Source organism: Rattus norvegicus, chromosome 18 (genome assembly GCF_021556685.1).
Source record: "Rattus norvegicus strain SHRSP/BbbUtx chromosome 18, alternate assembly SHRSP_T2T, whole genome shotgun sequence".
Lineage (NCBI taxonomy): Eukaryota > Metazoa > Chordata > Mammalia > Rodentia > Muridae > Rattus > Rattus norvegicus.
The window spans coordinates 54526518-54547295 of NC_141551.1; the positions used below are offsets into that span (position 1 = coordinate 54526518).

The following is a 20778-nucleotide window of genomic DNA, read 5'->3' on the forward strand; positions in this document are numbered from 1 at the left end:
AGGAGAAGACTGGAATGGAAAGGAGGAGAGACTGGAGGAAGAAAGAGAAGCCAGGGCAGGACAATATGGCGGGTGATGTTAAGATTCCACAATGTCCCTTTACAGGTTTTTACAAATGTTCTTAAGGGATGGATGGTACTGGGCTTTGTATGCTTAGGTGGGCAATTATATCTTACTGATTGGGTCAAAGATTATTGTGTTGTGTGTTCTTTTATGTGACAATTTGAGTGTAGCAAAGTGTGTGGTGGCAGGAGACATTGGGCCACCTAGGAGTTGGGATGTGTTTCCACCAATATATCTAGCAGATATCTTGGGGCACCGGTGCAGGACCTAGCGAGTCCTATTTTACAACAACACCTAGGCAATTAGAGAAATGCAAATTAAAGCTACTTGGAGATATCACCTTATCCCAGTCAGAATGGGTGAGATCAAGATTGACAGTGGTTGCTGAGAGGCATGTGGGGAGAGGGGGTCCCCATTGTGAGTGGGATCATCATGTTCTCCATCCATTCTGGAAATCAATACAAAGAATACTCAAAAACCTTAAGTGAACCTACCATACCACCCAGCTGTACAACCCCTCAGCACACACACAAATGGCTCCATATTCCTAGTCCAGGGGTCCTTGCCACTCTATTTGTACCAGCTAGAAAGCAGAAACAACCGAATGCCCTTCCACTGATGAATCCATGGTAGAAATGCAGTGTGTGTGTGTGTGTGTGTTGCAATATTATTCAACCACAAAAAAATATGGAATTTACAAGTAGATAGAAGGAACTAGAAAGTATTATACTGAGTGAGGCATCCCATTCCCAAAAGATAAATAGTGCATGCTCTCTTGCTTGTTGACCATTGATCTGAATCTTTAGGTGTGAGGATACAGAGTAACTGCAGAAAACAGGGAAATAATAAGGAAACATGGGGGAGGGGAACTCTAGATAGGGGACTAATATTATATTATATAATATATAACAAACATTATATAACATTGCATATTGGTAGTATGGTAGGCTTATATATTTTATATAATGCTATATACATTATACAATGTATTTTATAATGAATGTTATATAAGATGTGGTTTGTATGAGTGATAGTATATATTATCTAATATATAGCATATACATAATATTATATAGGAAAAAACCGTGAGGGAGACATTAACTGGGGAGGGTGATGGGAGGCAATAGAGAGGGAAAGGAGGAAGGAGAGGTTGGTTCTCAGCATCCGTCCACGGCTCACAACGGTCCTCAGCCCCAGTTTTAGATATCTGACCCCGTCTTCTTGCTACTGCATACATTTACATGCTACACTGACATACACAAAGACAAAACACTTAGATAGATAAAATAAAGGTAAACAATCATAAGCAACATAAAAAGAGGGCCAGGTCTAGGAAACCCACTGTTAAGTTACTCATCCGGAGAGTCCAAGAGACTCCCAAACCATATTGGCTGCTGTCGTTGCCCTTGGTTGTCTCTCACAAATCTGAGGTAATGCTCTATTGCTTAACACACTACACACTTAGGCACTCATGACAAAGGGTTGGAGGGATTGAGCTGGATCTGACTTAGAAGTCTCTTCCCTCAGGCCTGGCTTTCATCAGACTGGAAGGAAGTAGGAAAGCTGCCAAGGAGGGAAAGCAACCACTAGTCCTGCTGAGCTGTAATGCTCACAAACCACAATGACCAGAACAACAAGATATCCCAAAAGGTGCAGCAGTGGCATTTATGTCCAGTGGAGCAGCCAACAGACCATCTAATTGGAACTTAGGACCCCACAAAAGGAGGGACTTCGTGCCTAGTCATGTGAAGCTACTTCACTACCAACAGCTAACGGCATGCTATAGATACTAAACGAGAACCGTCTATTGCCACTTCCCTTAAGCAGTACAATTTCTAACTGCACTCTAAGTACATATGCCCACAGCTAAATGCAGCTCTCATCCATTATCAAAACGTTTGTTTTTGCAGCAGATGGAGACCATTTCAGATATGTACAACTGGCCAAAATGCAGAGACAAGTAATCTGGGGGGCCTAACTCTAATGGATACCCTGCAACACAACCCCTACATTTAAGGATCAGGGATCATCATGAAAGAGGGGCCAGAAAAATGTGAGAGCCAGAGGACCAGGATGTCTCCTGAAACATAGTGTCTTCCGTATATTACAGGAAGCTGAACCCAAGAACTGATGGACATGGTGGGGTAAACAAGACTAGCACAATGCCAGCACTAGTTGGCATTCCGGTGTGGATGGGGAAATATCACAAGACCCATCTTTAAAGGAAAAACTATAGACAATTAATGGGTCCTGGGAGAAGGAGTCAGTGTTCTCCAGGGATGAGCCTCCCCAGATAGGTTATCCAATCTCAAGAGCTCAGTCCTAAGCGCAGATACGTAGGATCAATTATAAAGGGACTCACCAGAGTGTATCTAAAAGTCTCTGCCTATATAAATTAACAGTAATTAAATTCTGCAGGCCATGAATTTAAGAGGGATTGGAGGGATTGGAAGGAGGAGCAGGGGTGGGGGGAAATGATATAAATTCAGTATTCATATGGGAAATTCCAAAAAATAAAAACGAAATTCTCTCCAACAAATAAATTAATCCATTATTCTTGAAAACTCAGCCTTAGATGATTTCTTAGGACCAGAAAAGCATGTAGCCAGATTCTTTGGCAGGATATAGTCTGAAGGGCCTCCATCCCGAGTGTTTTCTGGGATCCACATTGCTCACTGTACCCTTATGAACTGGGCCTCCACTTTGGGCATTTCCTTCAACATGTGTGTCTTCCATGGGCGATGGCTGACTAAGTTCTGCTTACAGCACCTAAGAGGTGAGTCCAGCTTTCCAAAGTCTCCCATCTTCCTCCTGCGGACCAATCCCAGAGCTCTGAGGCCAGGTTTATCACTACAACCAACCATTGATATCTACTATTCCTACCAATTTTCCATTAATTACTAGTTTCACTGCTACAGTAAAACACTAGACTCAAGCAATAGAGAACAAAGGGTTCATTTGGTTCATTCTGGGCATACAGATCATTCTGCAGTGAATATCAGGTCAGGCAGGAGCACAAGACAGCTGGTCACATTGGGTCTGCAGTGAGGAACAGAGAGAGAGAGAGATGAAAGATGATGTTTAGTTAATTTTCTTCTAGACATTCACTCTTGGATCAGAGTACATAGAATTGGCATCACCCACAGTTAGAGTCTGTCTTCCTTTATTAATTGAATCTAGATAACACATAGGTGTGTCTACCATGTGATTCTAAGGACTGTCGTTGGCAGTGACCAGTATTAGCCATCACAAGGGACTTCTAAAATAAAATTAGGAAATACATCATCAAACAGACAAAATTATAAATAAATTACTCGGAAGTTTAAAAGGAGGAAAAGTCATATTTACTGAAGAGACAGGGCTTTCTGGAAGGTTCTGTGTCAGATGTGACTCACAGATGGTTAGGAGGCCTGCAAGAGGTAGGGAGGAGAAGAGAAGTCTTGGATGTGATTAGATGTATCCATTTCTTGCGATGATAGGGAGGAAGACCAGTAGGTGTGAAAAAGAGGTCTGTTTTCCTGTTTTCAAGGATAGCAGTAAGGAATAAGAAATGGTAGGTTTTAAAGAAAAAATGTGGGGAAAGATGGAGACCCTGCGAGTAAGTTTGCAAATTAAGAGTCAGTATAAAAACTCCGTGCATGGGGCAATACAGAGAAATCTGGAAGAAGCCCGAGGAGAACTGAATGCTCCTACCTCATACTTTGGCTAAGAGAAAGATCTAATCAAACCTCTTTGGATGTAAGTTCTGTGTCTCCACTTGCCAATACAGAGAGCCAAAGACAAGTTAGGCTCTTCTTGAAGATGTGTATTTTCCCCCGAAGAATACTTTAGGAAAAGCAGTCTGAGAAATACTGGTTCATTAGATATTTTTTTGGCAGCAGCCAGAATCCATCAAGCACATGATAAGCACATAATAAACTTGATTCTTGAAGCATTAATGGTTTGATTTGTTTTGTTATTAACTGTCATCATTAAGTGCCCATTGCCTTCTCTAGCAAAATATATATTATAACGATCCAAAAGATGTAACAGTCATTGTAAGAGGATAAACTTCGTGTGCAAAACATTCACGTGGCAAATGTTAACTTCTTGACTTAAGTTTATGACAGTAAATAGGTCAGGTTTTTGTCTAATCACATACCCTCGTGATTTTTGCTATAAAGAAAGTAAGTGCTCTCTGGTGTCTTGCCTGATTCAAAAACACCCTGATTCTTGTAAGCTATATGGCACTCTTCTGAAATCTAGTCCTGATACATTCCACATGGACTCACATTGTATCTGGAAGAGAGGCCTTCCTGCTACATCAGAGGGATTTATAATGATGGTAAAATTACAGACAGTTGAAGTGTGTTAGAAAGCATTGACATATCTGCCCTTCAGTAGTCTTCCATGTAGAAAATCTGTTTCCTCCAGATGACTTGCCATACTTCTAGGTGCGAGAGGTAGGCTGTTTAGATTGTCTTTTTTATAGATAGCATGCCTACATTAAATTTATCAGTTGTTGCCTGGCCAGACTGGCTAGAAAGTCATCCTGACCTTGGCTGTTTTAACAACAGATGGGTCTACTTACAGCACAGAGCATCATCCAAACTCAGCATCCTGGCTACCATTTGGTTCCAAATGTGTCTAAGAACACCACACATCATAGCCATCGATACTGCTAGGGATAGAGTCAAAGGGACCAAAATATTGAGGGGTCCCAGAAGTGCATTAGGGATGACTTACTGCACCAACCCATAAAGTTCATGCCTGCTGTCTTCCCACGTAGAACCAACTGCCAACTTTAACCCAGCTAAGTTTACCATGAGCTTGAGACTAGGATTCAAAACCTGAGAAGGAATGAGATCAGGCTTATCGCAAAAGACTGAGGCAGGGCCAGGGCCACAGCAGCTGCGTTAGTGTAGCAATACAAAAAAACCAAATCAAACAGTGGGCCTCTTCAAGTGACCATGCAGAGCTGCAAAGGGTGGACTTTCATACTGAGACCATGGCAGCTTTCATACACAAAATAGCCATTTCAGACTCTGACTGCGAGAGATATTAAGTGAAACACATACGTACCCATGCATTTTCTCATTCTATTAATTTTAATTGATGTGCCTTTTTGTGCAATTCAATTCAAGCATGGTGTGTGTGTGTGTGTGTGTGTGTGTGTGTGTGTGTGTGTGTGTGTGTGTGTGTGTGTTGTAAGGTGGGAGAGAGGGCTGCTTTGTTGTTTTGTCCCTGGGTGCTGACGTGGCCTTTAGAAAGTGGCTTTTGTGTGCCGCGGAGAAACCTGGTCTCAGATGCCAGCCCAGCCGGAACATCTTCAGGCTCATTAATTATGGAGGCGTCTGACAGGGGCAGCTTCCCTTGCTTTGTTTCCATGGTAGATGAAAGGGGACATGGATCTTTCTGTTTTGCCCAATAACAACCACCCTGACAAATTCCTGCAGCTTGACGTGAAGTCTTTAATGAGGAGCTCAACCCTTCTGCAGGCTAGCCTCGCGAGATTTCCGGGTGGAAATTATCCCGCTACACAGCACTGGCAAAACCTTGTCTACTCACAGGTAAGATCTGAGGGCATAAAAATAAAGGGTGGGAGCATGTTTCTTTCTCACTATACGACATTTTCTCAGTAGTGTGAAGAAGGAGGCTTGGGGCGGGGGATACAGAGAAGCTGCCTCTTCCTCCCCCTCATCCCTTCCTGTAAGCTCTGCATTTGATGTGCAGATTCTTCTATGGGTTCTTTCCCCTCCAATCCCTGGCTTCTCTGCCTGTTTCTGTTTCAGATTTGTGTAAGCTTCATTTGCTCCTTCTCTTCAGAACATTGTAAACCAACTGTTACATTTTTCAAATAAGCTTCAGGGAGAAGGAAGAATTAACCTCTGTTGGTGTGATCTGTACAATGAAATGTCAAATGCTTTCAAGGAAAGGGTGTACCTGCCTCTGAAAAAGCCTGGGCCTTGCATTTGCCCGTTTAGACGCACTTTCCTTTGATACAAAAGAGCAAAAGATAGTGCGTGACAGGAAAGACTGGCCCCTCGCCATCTTGGAAAGTGGCGGCTCTCAGCTTAGATGTGCCTTTTCCACAGGTGTCTGCATGGATCAGCCATAGGAATAAGACCTTCCAATCTAACGCAGGGTTTTGGTCTTGTTCTTTCATAAAAGAATGGAACTAATGAATTCCATCTGCTGAGATCAACACAAAGGCCCCTACTGAGGCCCAGCTAATCTAACAGGGATAATCTTGTTTTAAGAAGTTGAAGGCTAATGGTGTGGAGGGCTACTCCAGTTTAGAAAAAGGAAAGAGCGGGGCCTGGGGATTTAGCTCAGTGGTAGAGCGCTTACCTAGGAAGCATAAGGCCCTGGGTTCGCTTCCCAGCTCCAAAAAAAAAAGACCCCCCCCAAAATAAAAGAACCCAGAAAAAGGAATGAGCATTTCGTTTCAGAACTGAAGTAACTGACCTATGAGACCCTGTAAGTCGTTAAATCCTTTGGAGTGTTCGCATTCCTTGGACAGGAATTTGTTTGCTTTTAAGAACGGTTGCTGTTCACGAGTCCTGGTGTGTGGTGACTGCTTTGTGGTGTTTGTAGGCTCCTTGGGACCTATGTCATGAGATCATTCAGAGTCAGAGACACTCAGATGATTATGTAAGTTGCCCTTATCCTACAAAGGGTTCGATTGATTTCCATTGGAAGTCAGCTGCTTGTTATAACAACTGATTTTTTTTTTTAAGCTTTACACCCAATCTTTGCTATTCTCAAAGTCTCCTGGCTTTCTATGCATACCCATTTATCATTGCTTTGTGTTTTGTTTGGTTAAATGAAATAAAGTTCCTCCTTTATCTCATTATTTATGTCACAGAACAAAAGGATTAAAAATGATTTTAGAACAGCTTGCACCTCCACCTTCCCGTCTACGAAGTACATTGTTGGGTCACATGGCCGGTGGATTCTGGGGAGCACTGTGACATATCAGTCTTCCAGCATCTCTTGTTTGGGGATGTGGTTGACCCACTGCCTATGTTTGCAACTTCACAACTAAAACTCGTAAGCTGAGGAGATGCAAATTTCTAACAGACATCTTTTAATATAGACCCTGTTGGGCCTACATGAATAATTACTCAAGGAGCAGAGGTATACTTCCACAGTGTGTCTTTGATAAACCTCAAATAAACTATCTTTTTACCCTCAAAGAAAATGACAAGTCACGTAGTTAAAGCCAGTTTACTCCTGAGGCAATGGCTGGTGGGAAGTCATGGTAGACTGGTGCAAATTCAGGAAATTAGTAGGCATGGTTCAAACTATGAGGGAAGGCCTATGATCTCAGAGTCACTAATGAACTACTCAAGCGGATCTAGAAATCAAGACTGATATGCTCGTTGAGTGAAAAGTAAATAAATATGAAATGGGGACATGACATTTTGAAATAGAATGATGCTTAATTTTTTCCATGTATTAGGAATATTGAATGGGGTGTTAAGCCTGGATGAAGAGAAAGTGTCAAATTTCTTTATTGAATTCCTCCCTGTTTGGGGGGGGGGAATTAAGCACACAGGGAGAGTATGCAAACACCATGTATCACACATGCAAAAAAATTAATGTTTTTCATTAATGTTTTTCAATTACACATTTAAGCTCCAGGAAGACATTTTGAGATTTATCTATCACCAACCTTGACCAACCCAGGCTTAGTACAAGAGTTTCTGTGGTTTCTTAACAACTGAGAACAAATAATGTATAAGGAATAAAGTTTCTTTATAGAGTCCAGTTTCCTCCAACAGTTTAAGAAGTAGAAAGAAATGCTGGCCTCGTGGTTGGAGTGCTGTATTTCAGTTGCTAAAATACTGGCCCAGCACACAGGAAACCCTGGCTTTTCCCCAGCACTGCATAAAACATGTGTGGTTTACACCTATAATCCCAGCACTCACTAGGTAGGATCAAGAGGACCAGGAATATCTGTAGTTTTGTCATTGTCTCCTTCTTCCTCTTCTTCTTCTTCCTCTTCTTCTTCTTCTTCTTCTTCTTCTTCTTCTTCTTCTTCTTCTTCTTCTTCTTCTTCTTCTTCTTCTTCTTCTTCTTCTTCTTCTTTTCTTCTTCTTCCTCCTCCTCTTCCTCCTCTTCCTCCTCCTCCTCCTCCTCCTCCTCCTCTTTCTTCCTCTTCTTCTAAGACAAAAGAGTATAGGATTTGAAAAATTAACAGATAATATTGTTACTTACTTTCATGATTATTTAGGTTGGATTTGAGGCTGAATTTCATATAGCTCAGGCTGGCCTCAAGCTCAGTATGTGGCCAAAGGTGGCCTCAAACCTATGGTCCACACCTCTTGTTCATTCCCTGGAGGGTTGGAATTACAGTTATGTGCCACCATAGTTGGTTTTGGAAGCTCTGGAAATTGAATCCAGGCGTCATGCATACTAGTAAGCGTTCTACTGAGGAGAGTGACACACACACACACACACACACACACACACAGAGAGAGAGAGAGAGAGAGAGAGAGAGAGAGAGAGAGAGAGGGCCTCGTTTTAATTCAATGATAGAATGTTTAAAGGTATCATAGTGGGAATTGGCTTTTCTGATGTGATGAGCAGCTGGATTTCTGAGTCTACTCAAAGTGAGGGGTATTTGGTTTTTTTTTATTTGTTTGTTTCTGTTTTTGTTTTGTTTTTCTATTCCTGACTCTTTTCACGTTGGTTTCAGAGCCCTGGGGCTTCTCAGAGGAAATCTGTGAGGTGGAGTGAAAAGCCAGCGGTGAGAAGTGGGCTCCCTTATTTCTAGACAGGCTCACTCACTGGTTTCCTGTCCTAGCATGTGTCCATCACTGCTTTCTGTCCTACACCACTGGCTTCCTTAAATACCAGCACCCATATGTGTCTCTGTGTGTGTTCATCTATATGCATGCACATGTATTCATCTGTGTTCATCTGTGCACATGTGTATGTGTGTGTGATGTATGTACATGTGTGTATAAGTTTGCGTATATGTAAGTCTATATGTTATGTGTCTGTGGATTTGTGTGTATGTGTTTGCATGTGTGTTTATGTCTATACAATTTGTGTGTGTTTATCTATGTGTATGTATGTAAGTGTATATAAATACATTTGTCCTTCAGCCTTCCATTTTGTAATGCCACATTTTTATTTCCACTGTGTCATAGTTTAAAACATTTCCATTGCTTTTTATTTATAATGTAGTCTAAATATTTACAAAATTTGTATTTGAGATATGTTTTTGTTGATTTTTGAGATCACTAACTACATTGTGTACTTTCCTTCAGAATCTACTGTACTATCCATGTTTCTGAAATGGAGTACTCTCAACTGTTGTCAATTGATTGGATTTGCTAATTTTGTTGTACAAATTGTCTTTTTCCTTAGGAACCGTTTATATGGAATATATAATTTTAATAATTGCTGTAAATGTTATTGTTACAATAGTTTTATACCTATATAAATTTTTCTATTTATTATACTTTGCCAGTGATTATTCAAAACCTTTGTAGTTGTTAAAGCTTCCTGCTTTAAGTCTATTTTGTTTGATATTTATATTGTGATATTATATTATTATATTACATTATATATTCTGTAGTAGATAGCTATTTTATGTTGCAGAAACAAACAACCGAAATCTAATAGTGCGATAGGTGTACAACACACCTGCACCCTTCTTTTCTTGCTGCCATACACATCCTGAGAGGTTTTATCTAAAGGCAGAATTCAAATTCCTTTTTTGGAGGTCCTTTCTACAATATCAGACTCTGCATTATGCCTGCATACCAAGAAGACAGAGAGGAAGACACATGTACTATTGGGGAGGTTAGTAGTCAAGCTTGAGTTTCAACCCAACTGTTTTGTGGCATGGAGGAGGAAATGGGCTTGTGTGTCTGGCCAGGTGCTACCTTAGAATAGATGCTATATTTAAGATAAGATACTTCAAATCTATAACACAAGTGTCTATACCTTTAGTTTATATCTCTCTAAACTCTACCCACACAATGGACAACCGATCTCATCTAGCAGATAGATTCTGTCTAATAACCATGCTTAGCCGCAGCTCCTGAAGGCCAGTCTACAAACTCCCCAGTAAAAAAGCAGAATTGGTGGGCAATTTATTTTTTCCTTTCCAAGCAGCAGCAAAAATCACCATTCCAAAGCCATTCTGAGATCTCTGTGAGAGTGCTTGTGCAGACCCCTTCCCTGGAGGTAAGGCAGGGTCATCGCCATTTCTGCTCTTTGAGGACCCCCTAATCTCTGTTGGCACAGCCTCATCTCTTGGGAGGGTCTAGAGCTCATGTCTATGCTTTTTCGTGGAAATATGGAGACCTGTATTTTTTTCAATCTTGGGTATGTCATTTCTGTGGTTATTCTCAGATTTTACATCTAAACGACAGGAGATGTAGGTGATAATTTTATTTTATATTTAAAGACTCAAGATATCATCTTGTAGTGTCTTCAGTAATTATTTCCTCTACAGCTTAATTAACTATATGTTAATGTAGTCTCTTTATTTAGCCTCAGATTGCTCTTCCTCACATAAAAAACCCCAAAATCTCTTTTCTTCTCTATTTTTATTAAATTGGGTATTTCTTATTTACATTTCAATTGTTATTACCTTTCTTGGCTTCCAGGCCAACATCCCCCTAGCCCCTCCCCCTCCCCTTCTATATGGGTGTTCCCCTCCCCATCCTCCCTCCATTACCACCCTCCCCCCAACAAAAGGCATGGGTCTCAAACTGGTCTTGGGGGCTGGCTTTCCTGTCTCCATTTCTCTAGTGTCTGCCCTAATGAGGCTTATAAAACCATATCTTTAACATAACATTTGCCTTCAGTTACTTCATTCAGGTGACAAATTTTCCTCATCTTTGCCCCCTTTTTCGGTTTGGAAGTAATTTTACACGTCAATGTTTGGGGTCTACAGTTACTACACCAGGAAGGACCACACTATTAGACCCTCCTCCCACACTTTCGACCATTCTGTTGGAGTCCCTGACTCTAGTCATGAACGTTATATATGACTATGTAATTTCTCAGATTTACCACAAACTTCTATAATAAACTTAGTAATAATTATCTCCCAGGTTAATATAAGTAACATTTATATCAAATGATTTCCACTGTACAACTTGAATACAACTGTCTCCACGCTTCCAATATTAGGAGACACAGATATGGCTCTGATGGCAGACTCCCCCCCACCCCATGAAACGTTTATTCTTTGAATTTAGTTCTGCATAATTCCCATGGAAATTTGGGCTCAGGGTCATGTTTCCATAGTTCAATCTACAGTTGGGGTGGAGTAGTGTTGGGACAAATGATTGCATCTACACACGCTACACATATACAAAGCAGGTTAGAATGAAGCTCCAGTATTTCTTACTGGTTCTGGGGTGTTGTGCAGTGGGACACAACCGCCACTTTATAGAAACTCTTCAGCATTGGTGAGGGACGCCTCTCCTCACCACTGGGGCAACTGGTAAGGTCACAGGGAGTATAAACAGTGTTTCTTGATTATGAAAAGTCTGAGGAAAGGCAGATGGACTGGGAGAGAGGGTCTTCTCTTTTCTAAGCAGTGGCCATGGTTTGGAGTTGCTTATTTTACGATCTTGCCATCTCAGATCCTTTTGTCAATAAGAAGCAAAACAAAACAAAAGAAAGCGAAAATAAACGAAGAGTGGCAGAAATTATGTAGGAAAGTTTGTAAACAGCTTGGAATTGACCTCATGTCACTTCTGCTGTACTTTCTTGGTTTCCAAAAGCCTGATCCCAAACTAATTTGAGAGCAGACTTAAGATTGCCAGACACCGTGTATTCAGCCAAGGAAATAAAACTGGCTATACCCAGCCGGTCACAACACCTAGGCCTCAGCGTTCATAAACACCTGCTATACCTTCTTTCCTTTCTTCCTGAGTTCTTAAAATCTAACTTTGGAATTAAATATTGAAGTGCTGAATTTACATTTCAAAATCTGGTCTGCCAATCTCTGTCACTGAAGTAGGGAGTTAAGCCTTCTTCAGTTTGATATGCTTACTTTTCCTTTATTTGCTGATATATATATATATATATATATATATCAGAGTCCACTAAGACACTGACCAACTTGCCAATATAATTTTCAGTGCCCTAGTAATTTGGAGTAATCACTCTTTCTCTAATTTCAACAATATCTTTATCTTTTCCCTGCAATTGGTTCTTAGTTTCTTAATTGACAACTGTGTTAAACTTATTACCGTCTAATTCTCTAGTTCACTTTAAAACTCAAGTTCTTATAGGCTTCCCTCTTATCAATTTGTATCTATCCTTCAGCATGTTTTCAACTGATGACCTGGCGACCACCAACTTTACTCACTCTTGTTGGTCTAATAACAGAGGTTTTTGTTTAAATGCCCTATTAGATGCTCTCCTTTAGATTCTGTCTGCCCAAATACGTCTTCTAGCTCTTTAATAAGTGACATTTTACTTGCACATTAGAGTATTAGGATCAAAATGAAAAAAATGAGCTGACCAAGTTCAGCCTAATGGTAAAAGTCTAGCTGAACTCTGAAGTGTTACTTCTTTGAAATAGATATCTTAAACAGAAGTTATTCTACAGTCTAGTTGGTTAAAATCATGCAGATGCTACTGAATTTTCTTCTTAGTATTTCACCTAAAATGTAGCATGGAAAGTTAGACTTACATTTATGTTTATTACTTTATTAAACCTATTTGGAAGAAATACTTAATTACAAATGACCCACAGCATTGCTTTTGTAAACTGGCTATTTGAACCTGAGACTCACTCTTGCTAGGTAAGCCCCCCAGGATTGCACTATGTCCCCAGCCTCATAACTAGTATTTATCTTTATTGTTCCATTATATAATAACTATTATATATTTGACTATTTCAGGAATAGAGCCCACAATTTTCAGTAACCTAAGCCTGGGCTCAGTCCTTGAGCCTTGCCCCAGTACTCCCATCAAATTATTCTTGAATAATTTATTAATATATAAATTATTTTTAAAATGGTTTCCTTAGCAATAAACCTTAATATTAAGTTTTCTTTGATGTGCCCTTCAGATATATGAATGATGTGAAGATCAAAAATAAAGAACACATTTCAGGAAAGCATTTACATTTTTTTTCAAGGAAATGGCCTAGAAATGAGGCTTACATTCTGCTTTATAATATACCTCTGTCAAAGAAAGTCAAAGAAACCCAATGCCCTGGAGAACACAAATGGAGTTATCAAAACTAATTTCCCCTTTATTTACCAATTATTTCAGAACATCAGTCTATAATTTTAGTTTATATGACTACACATTTGTGACTTCCATGTCCTAAGAGATGCTGAGGCCATCTATGTATGACCAGGGGTTGTTGTACACATGATTCAAAAGGATGTAATTCCTTTTCATATATCTCCAATATTCTTAGGTTCAGTCCCCAACATATCACACACATACACACACACACACACACACACACACACACACACACACACACACACACGTGAAAGTTTGTGGGAAAAGCACATACATTATCATGTGTGTTCTTCTCTATGTATATATGATGTTTCAACATCAAATTTTAAAATTCTGAAAGTTGACACCTGATTCCTCTCATAGCCAGTTCATCAACAGACACCTAGATGCATAAGACATTAAAGTGACTCAGTTCCTCTATGACATTTCTTGGGAGCCAAGGAGATGTGGAAAAAATAATCTTTCCACCTCATTTAGGGTACAGAAAACAAATCAAAGAAATGATTCTACTCAAATCAATAGGTTTATTACAGGACCTTACAGGAGCACGGGTAGCTCATAGTCGACAGTTGCACCAAGAAAGTCCAATTTAGCATGGGGTATGACTCACAGAACTTGCATCCTGGGAGTACATGTGTCATTAACAGGCAGCTTCCCTGAGATCACGCCTACACCCTAGCCATCGTGTGTTGCTTATATAAGGTTGGGAAGAGGACGTGTGAGTCTTGTAGCCTTTGGATCTTCTGGAGAATGTCAGTGTATTATGTCTCCTGAGTCTGGTAGGAGGCATTATTAGCTTCCCGTATTTAATGAACCTTCCGTCTTGGTCTAGCATGGATCGTTTCAATTTGGGAGAAGAAATTATGGAGTGCACCCCCCACCAACTCTATGACAGAGACGTTAATGATATGTGATATGTTTATAACAAGCCAAGACATAGGTATAAGATGATTTTAAAAGTTTTTTTCTTTTATTTGTGTGTGTGTGTGTGTGTGTGTGTGTGTGTGTGTGTGTGTGTGTGTGTGTGTGCGCGTGTGTGTGTGTGTGTGTGGAGGTAAGGAACAAGGCATTGGCAGCTTTGCGATTTCACTCTCTTCTTGTACTGTCTGGCGATCAAATCCAGAATGGCAGGTTAGCAGCACCTTTCCCTCCTGAGCCGTCTTGTAGTCCTTGAAAAATGTTTTTGATCTTAATTTTACTGACTTCAACAGTAATATTAAGAGTTTTTCATGAATCTTGTAACACACAAGAAGGCATAAAGTGCCATTAAACTCTAACGCACAGGAGCTGGAAACCTGGGTTTCTTCAGAATTTCTACTAGGTGAATTGAAGAACACAATTCTTTCTTTGTGACTGGAAAAAATATCATTGAAATGGATAGTAAGCCCAATAAGGTAACATACAAAGAGAGAACTCTGCTAATGGAAGGATTCTAGAGAGAGGTAGACCCATGAGTTTTTTCCTAATTCATTGCCTCATCTGTTGGGTTTGAGACAGAATCGAAAGGCTTTCAGAGGCAGATTGCTGCCATTTTGGCTTTGCTGCCCCCAGCAAGCCTATCTTATAACAGAAGCCTCCTTTTCTTATCTCCCAACAGGGAGAAAAGAACATTGCTACTCAACGAATCAAGGGATTTGGTGGGGAGAACCCAGTCCTTCCTGAAAGCCCTCCCGCATCCATGTCTTCAGTGATGAAGAACAACCCGTTGTATGGTGACGTGAGTTTGGAAGAAGCCATGGAAGAACGGAAAAAGAATCCTTCATGGACCATTGAGGAATACGACAAGCACTCTGTGCATTCCAATCTCTCTGGACATCTGAAGGTGTGTGTGCTAAGAACGGTCTCTGTGGAGGAGGTAGAAAGCTGTGGTAGCAGAAGTCCCTCACCAAACACACTCTCCAGAATGCAGATCCTTTTCATCCTTGAAATCGTTTATGAGGCGTTTCTTATTTGTTTTGTATTTTTGCACAAGCCAATGGCATCTGTGCAATGTAGAGTGAAGAAAGAGGAAGTAGCAGTGACCAAATGTCTCCTAGGAAGAGAAAAGGTTCTTATGGTTTTTTTTTTTTAAACTAATTTATAAGGTCATAGATGTTTTCCCTGGCTTGTGATCCTGTAAGTGTTCACACTCATTATCACTTGGGAATGAGTTTCTCACTTTACATTTTTCTAAAAACCACTTACAAAGTGATCAGAACTTCGGCACTGTGTAAGGAACCCCTTGACAATGATCGTTTATTAACATTCCAAGTCCATCAACTGATAGCAGGTTTACGTCATGGTCATTTTTCTTGTGTCTCCAAACAAAACGAAACATTTCAATGGGAGAAAAGTGTGCAATGAATTCACTCACCTGGCTTATGATTTTTCTTCCTCCACTTTTTCTTTTCACCCTCTGATGTCACCCACACAGAAGATTCAAATACCTGAAAACCAGAATGGATCCTCTCTTGTCTGAAAGGACTAAATTCCTGAGTAGCCTTGGCTTGCCTTACCCGCCTTAGGCCAGAAAGGGCTGATACCTCCCAAAAACCCTTCATTTAAAAGTGTGTGTCTGGTCCGGGTTTATTTCTTAACCACCTGAAGTGAATCATACTTTTTTTTTGATGGGGACAATACCATAGACTTTTATATCCTGCACACAAGTTTTAAAACCTCGAGTGTCTGTTCCTTGAAATAGATTATGGTTTAGAATCCCTGACAGCTCTTAATCCCCCAGCTCAGAGGTAGCTCTCTTTAGTTCTGTTCTGAGACATTTCCAAAAGACGACAATGGCTTTCTTTCTGTCTTCTTTATTTTGTTTTAATCTCATGTTTCTTACCAAAGACTTCCAATCATTAAGCCTATTATTGGGTAAAGACGCATTGATTTCTTTCACACACAGTCACTTAGTGCTGAGCACAAGCTAAGGCCTGTTCTCTTGTCGTTGCTGTCCGCATGGATGACAGGGGTCTGTGGAGACAAATGCCACCTGATTCAAAGACTATAATTTGCACATGCCAATTTTAAAAAAAAAATCAAATTTTTCTCAAAAGTTTTTTTTTTTAAGTTTGGATTTCAGACTTAGACAACTCAAGATCATTGCTAATAAGAACAAGTTAAATCTACAAAATCAAAGAGAAAACTAATGGATATGCTGTGTTACTGACACTGATAGTCCCCCATGTAGCTGACCCTCTGTGCGTGCACACACTTCTCACAGCAATTATACTCTTAGGCTATCCTGTGTTCTGGCCCCTTAATGCACCTTATTCTCAGTGTGAATTTCCACAAGAATCTTCTGGAAAGCTGTGAATCCTGCCCTCATCAGAACTTCTTTTTAATGTTTCTTGACATCAACTTCTTTTGTCAATATTTCTGTCCTTATCCTATAGATAGCTCCTTATTTAAATGTATAACTTTTATTTATTTATTTATTTATTTATTTATTTATTATTTTTATTTTACCTGCCTGCACATGTGTCCATGCTCCACATGCATTCAGTGCCCTCCCTCAGAGGACACAAGAGGATGTCAGGTCCTCTTGAAACTGAGTTACACATGGCCATAAATGTAAATGACCATGTGGGTGTTGGGAATCGAATCTGGGTCCTCCAGAAGAGCAGCCATTGCTCTTAACTGGTGACTCACCTCTCCAGTCCCACAACTGTATCGTCTTGATACCAACTATGGACTATAACTCTTCCAAGTGTCTTCATGTGTTACCGTTTTTCCAAATTGTTAAGAGCTGTAGGTCACAAAAGATAAAAGAAATATTATACTTAATTACTAATGCAAGCCAAAGTGGGGTTTTAAGAAGGGATTGTCTCTATTAAGAAAGCCATTGGTGAAAAAAAAAATGAAAGCCCAAAAGTTGCAGAATGAAAGGCTCTGATCAGAACACAAATAAGATCAAAAACAAGCGGGATGCAGACAGGGTTTAGAAGTTGATACTCCTCTCCTGACATCTTTTAAATGCAATTGTAATCCTTAAGCACTTCTAAGTAGGTGGTTTAAACCCACTTACACCTTCATATTGGAGAATTGCTCTTGCCAAATATATCCCTGCTCCTTACAGGCGTGTGCATGCCTCTCCTGGCACTACAACCCCTAACTCTGAAGCTATTTCAGAGACCCTAGTGGCTGCTAGCTTCAGGAGACTGGTTTTGTGATCCCACTAGCTGACATAAGTCCACTGAATGCATTGAGGGTGACAGTTTGTTTCAAATCCTTCAAAACATCAGGCAAGAAAAAACAAGGCCTACAGTTGGTACATGAAACCAGTCGTGCTTCATAAATGTAATATATGGGACTGCATTTCCTGCCAAGACACAGAAACTTTGCACTAAACTAGTTAGAAATTAGAGGGAGTTTAAAAAAAATTTAGTGTATGAAATAGTAGTGTTTATAGGTGACCTATTGGGCACTTGAGAGCAGTCTGACTTAAAAAGAATTTTCCAGCCCTCAACAGAAGACAGAGCCAATGATACAGAGACACCCTATGGATAGGAGCTAACAAGAGGAAAGATGCATGTCTCACAGCCTCTCTGTGGAAAATACACTGTAGTTCTGCTGCGGAAGGAACCCTGAACACCTAGCCTTATCCTTCCTCCACGGAAGTCGGTTGGTGATTTCCTAAAACTCCCCAAGTTCTTATCCCTGCCACAAAGATGAGAAACAGCCTCCATGGTCCATCTAAAGCTAGGAGTCGTCATTGTATTTCAACTCAATTGATATGCAGACATTACTTATAAGATGCTATAAACACACGGATGGCTAAGAGATGACCCTGACGTATCTGACTTGGAAGTGTGAACAGTTTAATACAGAGATTGTGCAGGCGACCTGACTGGTTCTGATACAGACAGACAAATTTCCTGCAGCTCTCAGTGGTGAGCCACGCTATGGCAGTATGTTTGAGACATTTAGAGATAATAAGCCTAGTGTTTCGGTTTTGAAACTTAAGCCTTACCCAAAACAGTGTGAACACAGAGGCCTCGGGGACTCTGACATCATCTTGTTCTCACGTCTCCATCTGTAATGGGGACTGGTCTCTGACCAGTGTTATTTTTCTTTCAGGAAAACCCCAATGACCTGCGCTTTTGGTTGGGGGACATGTATACTCCAGGCTTTGACACTTTGCTGAAGAAGAAAAAGAAACGCAACAAGCGATCAAAATTATGTCACATGGGTCTGATTTTACTCGTCGTGTCCTCCATCCTGGTTACCGTAGTGACTCTCAGCGCTTTATTCGCTTAAGGAAATTGCAAGCCCACCTTTGAAGCTCTAAAACGCCTTCTAAATATTTGCAGGAAAATCTGTGCGTCGTGAACATCTGCCTTGTTAACTATGTGACTAAATGCCACTGCCCTTTAGACGTGAGCGTTGCCTGTATTATGTTGGCCTCTCTGCTTTGTTCTGTGAAACCTGTGTGTTATTCCAGTCTGGGTCTGTCCTTTGTGAAGCAGGTATTTCAGAGGCTCACAGTAGAAAAAGTTACTCCACACAGTCACAACCAAGCTTAGATAACAGACTGCATCAAGTGCTGGCAGCTGCTTGTCTTGTGCTTACCTGGTTTTCACATCAGTCCTCCTTCTCCTCCTCTTTCTCCTCCTCCTCCTCTTCTTCCTCCTCCTCCTCCTCCTCCTCCTCCACCTCCTCCACCTTTTCCTCCTCCTCCTCCTGATCCTCCTCCTTCTCCTTCTCTTCCTCCTCCGGGCACTGTGGAAGCTGCAGCCTGTCTACTCGTGACAGGAAGAAGGGTGACAGGAAGCCTTCTGGTGAGCTATCCACAGTTTAGATCTGTTTTACCTTCTTTTATCTCTGCTAAAGTTAAAGGGGGATAAAGTGGGAGGGAGGCATTGTTCAAACCTATTGTAATTTCCCCGGGGAATCCTTTATGGTGACCCAAATTGATGTTGGTGTTTTAGCTGAAACAAACTTGGTCAGCCAGGGCAGCGGTGGCATAATCAATTACATACATTATATCCAGTCATGCTGGTGGATTGATAGAAACTGGCAAGTGTGACCTCTAGTGGCAGTGGGTACATGTTTACCAGAAATAGGGGATGGGGCCCTGGCAAGACTCCAGGAATGTTGCCATCTCTGAACATCCAACGGAATGACAGTTAGGCCTGAACAAAAGGTTGTCAGAGAAGGGAGCTAGCTGGCTTAAGGGTTCCATAAGAAATGGAGGGGAAGAGCAGTTGGCTCCTAACTGTAGCTTTTCCCTCAGTGGGGAGGTCATTTTCTTTGTGTATTGATGGCCTTCTGGGTGCAGGTACCTGGGAACAAGCCCCAGGATACGAAGAACCAAAGTGTATGTCTTCTCCCCCTCCCCCCGGGACATTCTAGCCCAGGGCTGGCTCTCAGTGCCACTCCTAATGTTATTTAGTGTGAAATAAGGCTTTTCTTCTTCCCAAAGAGTGCTGTCCTCTCGTGCCCTGTGATAACGCCTTACTATCTCGCTCTACTGCTCATAAAAATACTTGAAGTAAAGTACATGAAAATGGGGGTTTGCTGGACAATAAATTGTTGTGTACAAAGCAAAATGTGTCTTACTAATCTTTGTGCTGTCTGACTTGTTATTCCTTTTTGCCATGGAGTCCAGTCCAATGTAGAAAGAATGGCAGGGAAATAGGGGTGACAGGGGCTCTCTGATGCCAGGCTCACTCCCACTGGGGATGCCCTTAGACACTGCCTGCTGTCAACTCTTCAAGTCTTGACTGCCTGGGGTTGGCCTCTGAGGATTCAAGTCATGCTCAGGGGTCCCCACACAGGTCCCTCCTCTGTGCTGAACTGTGTTGTTTGTGTCTGTCCAAGACAAGGCCTAAAGAAGTTTTCTAAATACATGGGGATGGGTAGCCCCAGAAATGTGAAGGCAACTATGTGAGGTCCTAACCCGCCCAGCCCCCACCCCAGCTTCCCCTTCTCCCTCCAAGTCGAGCACCTATGATTCCTCCGCTCTCTAGCCTTCCTCCCCCTTTATTTATGATACCTCTGGACACTTATTTCTTCCGCACGAGTGAATTTATGACTTTGCTTTTTAAACCCACACCCATTGCTAGCTTTCCGTGTAACTGGACTCAAAATACAATATTGTTCCTCACTGAATTAATGGTATGTATCCTGCACATAAGGGAAAGTCATAATGGGAAAGTGTCCTTGTTTGCATGCAAATTTATAACTCGCATGCACTTCTAATTCCCCTTGTGAGAACAGCTCCAGCAAGGAAAAAAAAGTGTAGGGTCATAGAAAGGGCAGCAGTAATGGCTCTGCTCAGGCTTACGCTGAAATCTGGGCTTGCTTGAGAGTTTCTGATCCAGGTCCACTTTCTTCTTCTTCTTCTTCTTCTTCTTCTTCTTCTTCTTCTTCTTCTTCTTCTTCTTCTTCTTCTTCTTCTTCTTCTTCTTCTTCTTCTTCTTCTTCTTCTTCTTCCTTCTCCTCCTCCTCTTCCTCCTCCTCCTCTTCCTCCTCTTCTTTCCCTCTCTCCCTCCCTCCCTCTCCTTCTCCCTC

General features: G+C 41.1%; 1 protein-coding gene across 10 annotated transcripts; it reads left to right on the forward strand.

Annotated features, from left to right (window-relative positions):
• The first annotated feature begins 5183 nt into the window (after positions 1 to 5183).
• Minar2 (membrane integral NOTCH2 associated receptor 2) lies at positions 5184 to 19814 on the forward strand. Of its 10 annotated transcripts, none has more exons than XM_087592428.1 (6): positions 5278 to 5612; positions 6640 to 6696; positions 8747 to 8797; positions 9801 to 9861; positions 14882 to 15106; positions 18343 to 19814. In XM_087592428.1, the coding sequence occupies exons 4-6, from the start codon at positions 9811 to 9813 to the stop codon at positions 18520 to 18522; spliced, it is 456 nt and encodes a 151-aa protein (XP_087448554.1). In that variant the 5' UTR covers positions 5278 to 5612; positions 6640 to 6696; positions 8747 to 8797; positions 9801 to 9810; the 3' UTR covers positions 18523 to 19814.
• The last annotated feature ends 964 nt before the right edge of the window (positions 19815 to 20778 follow it).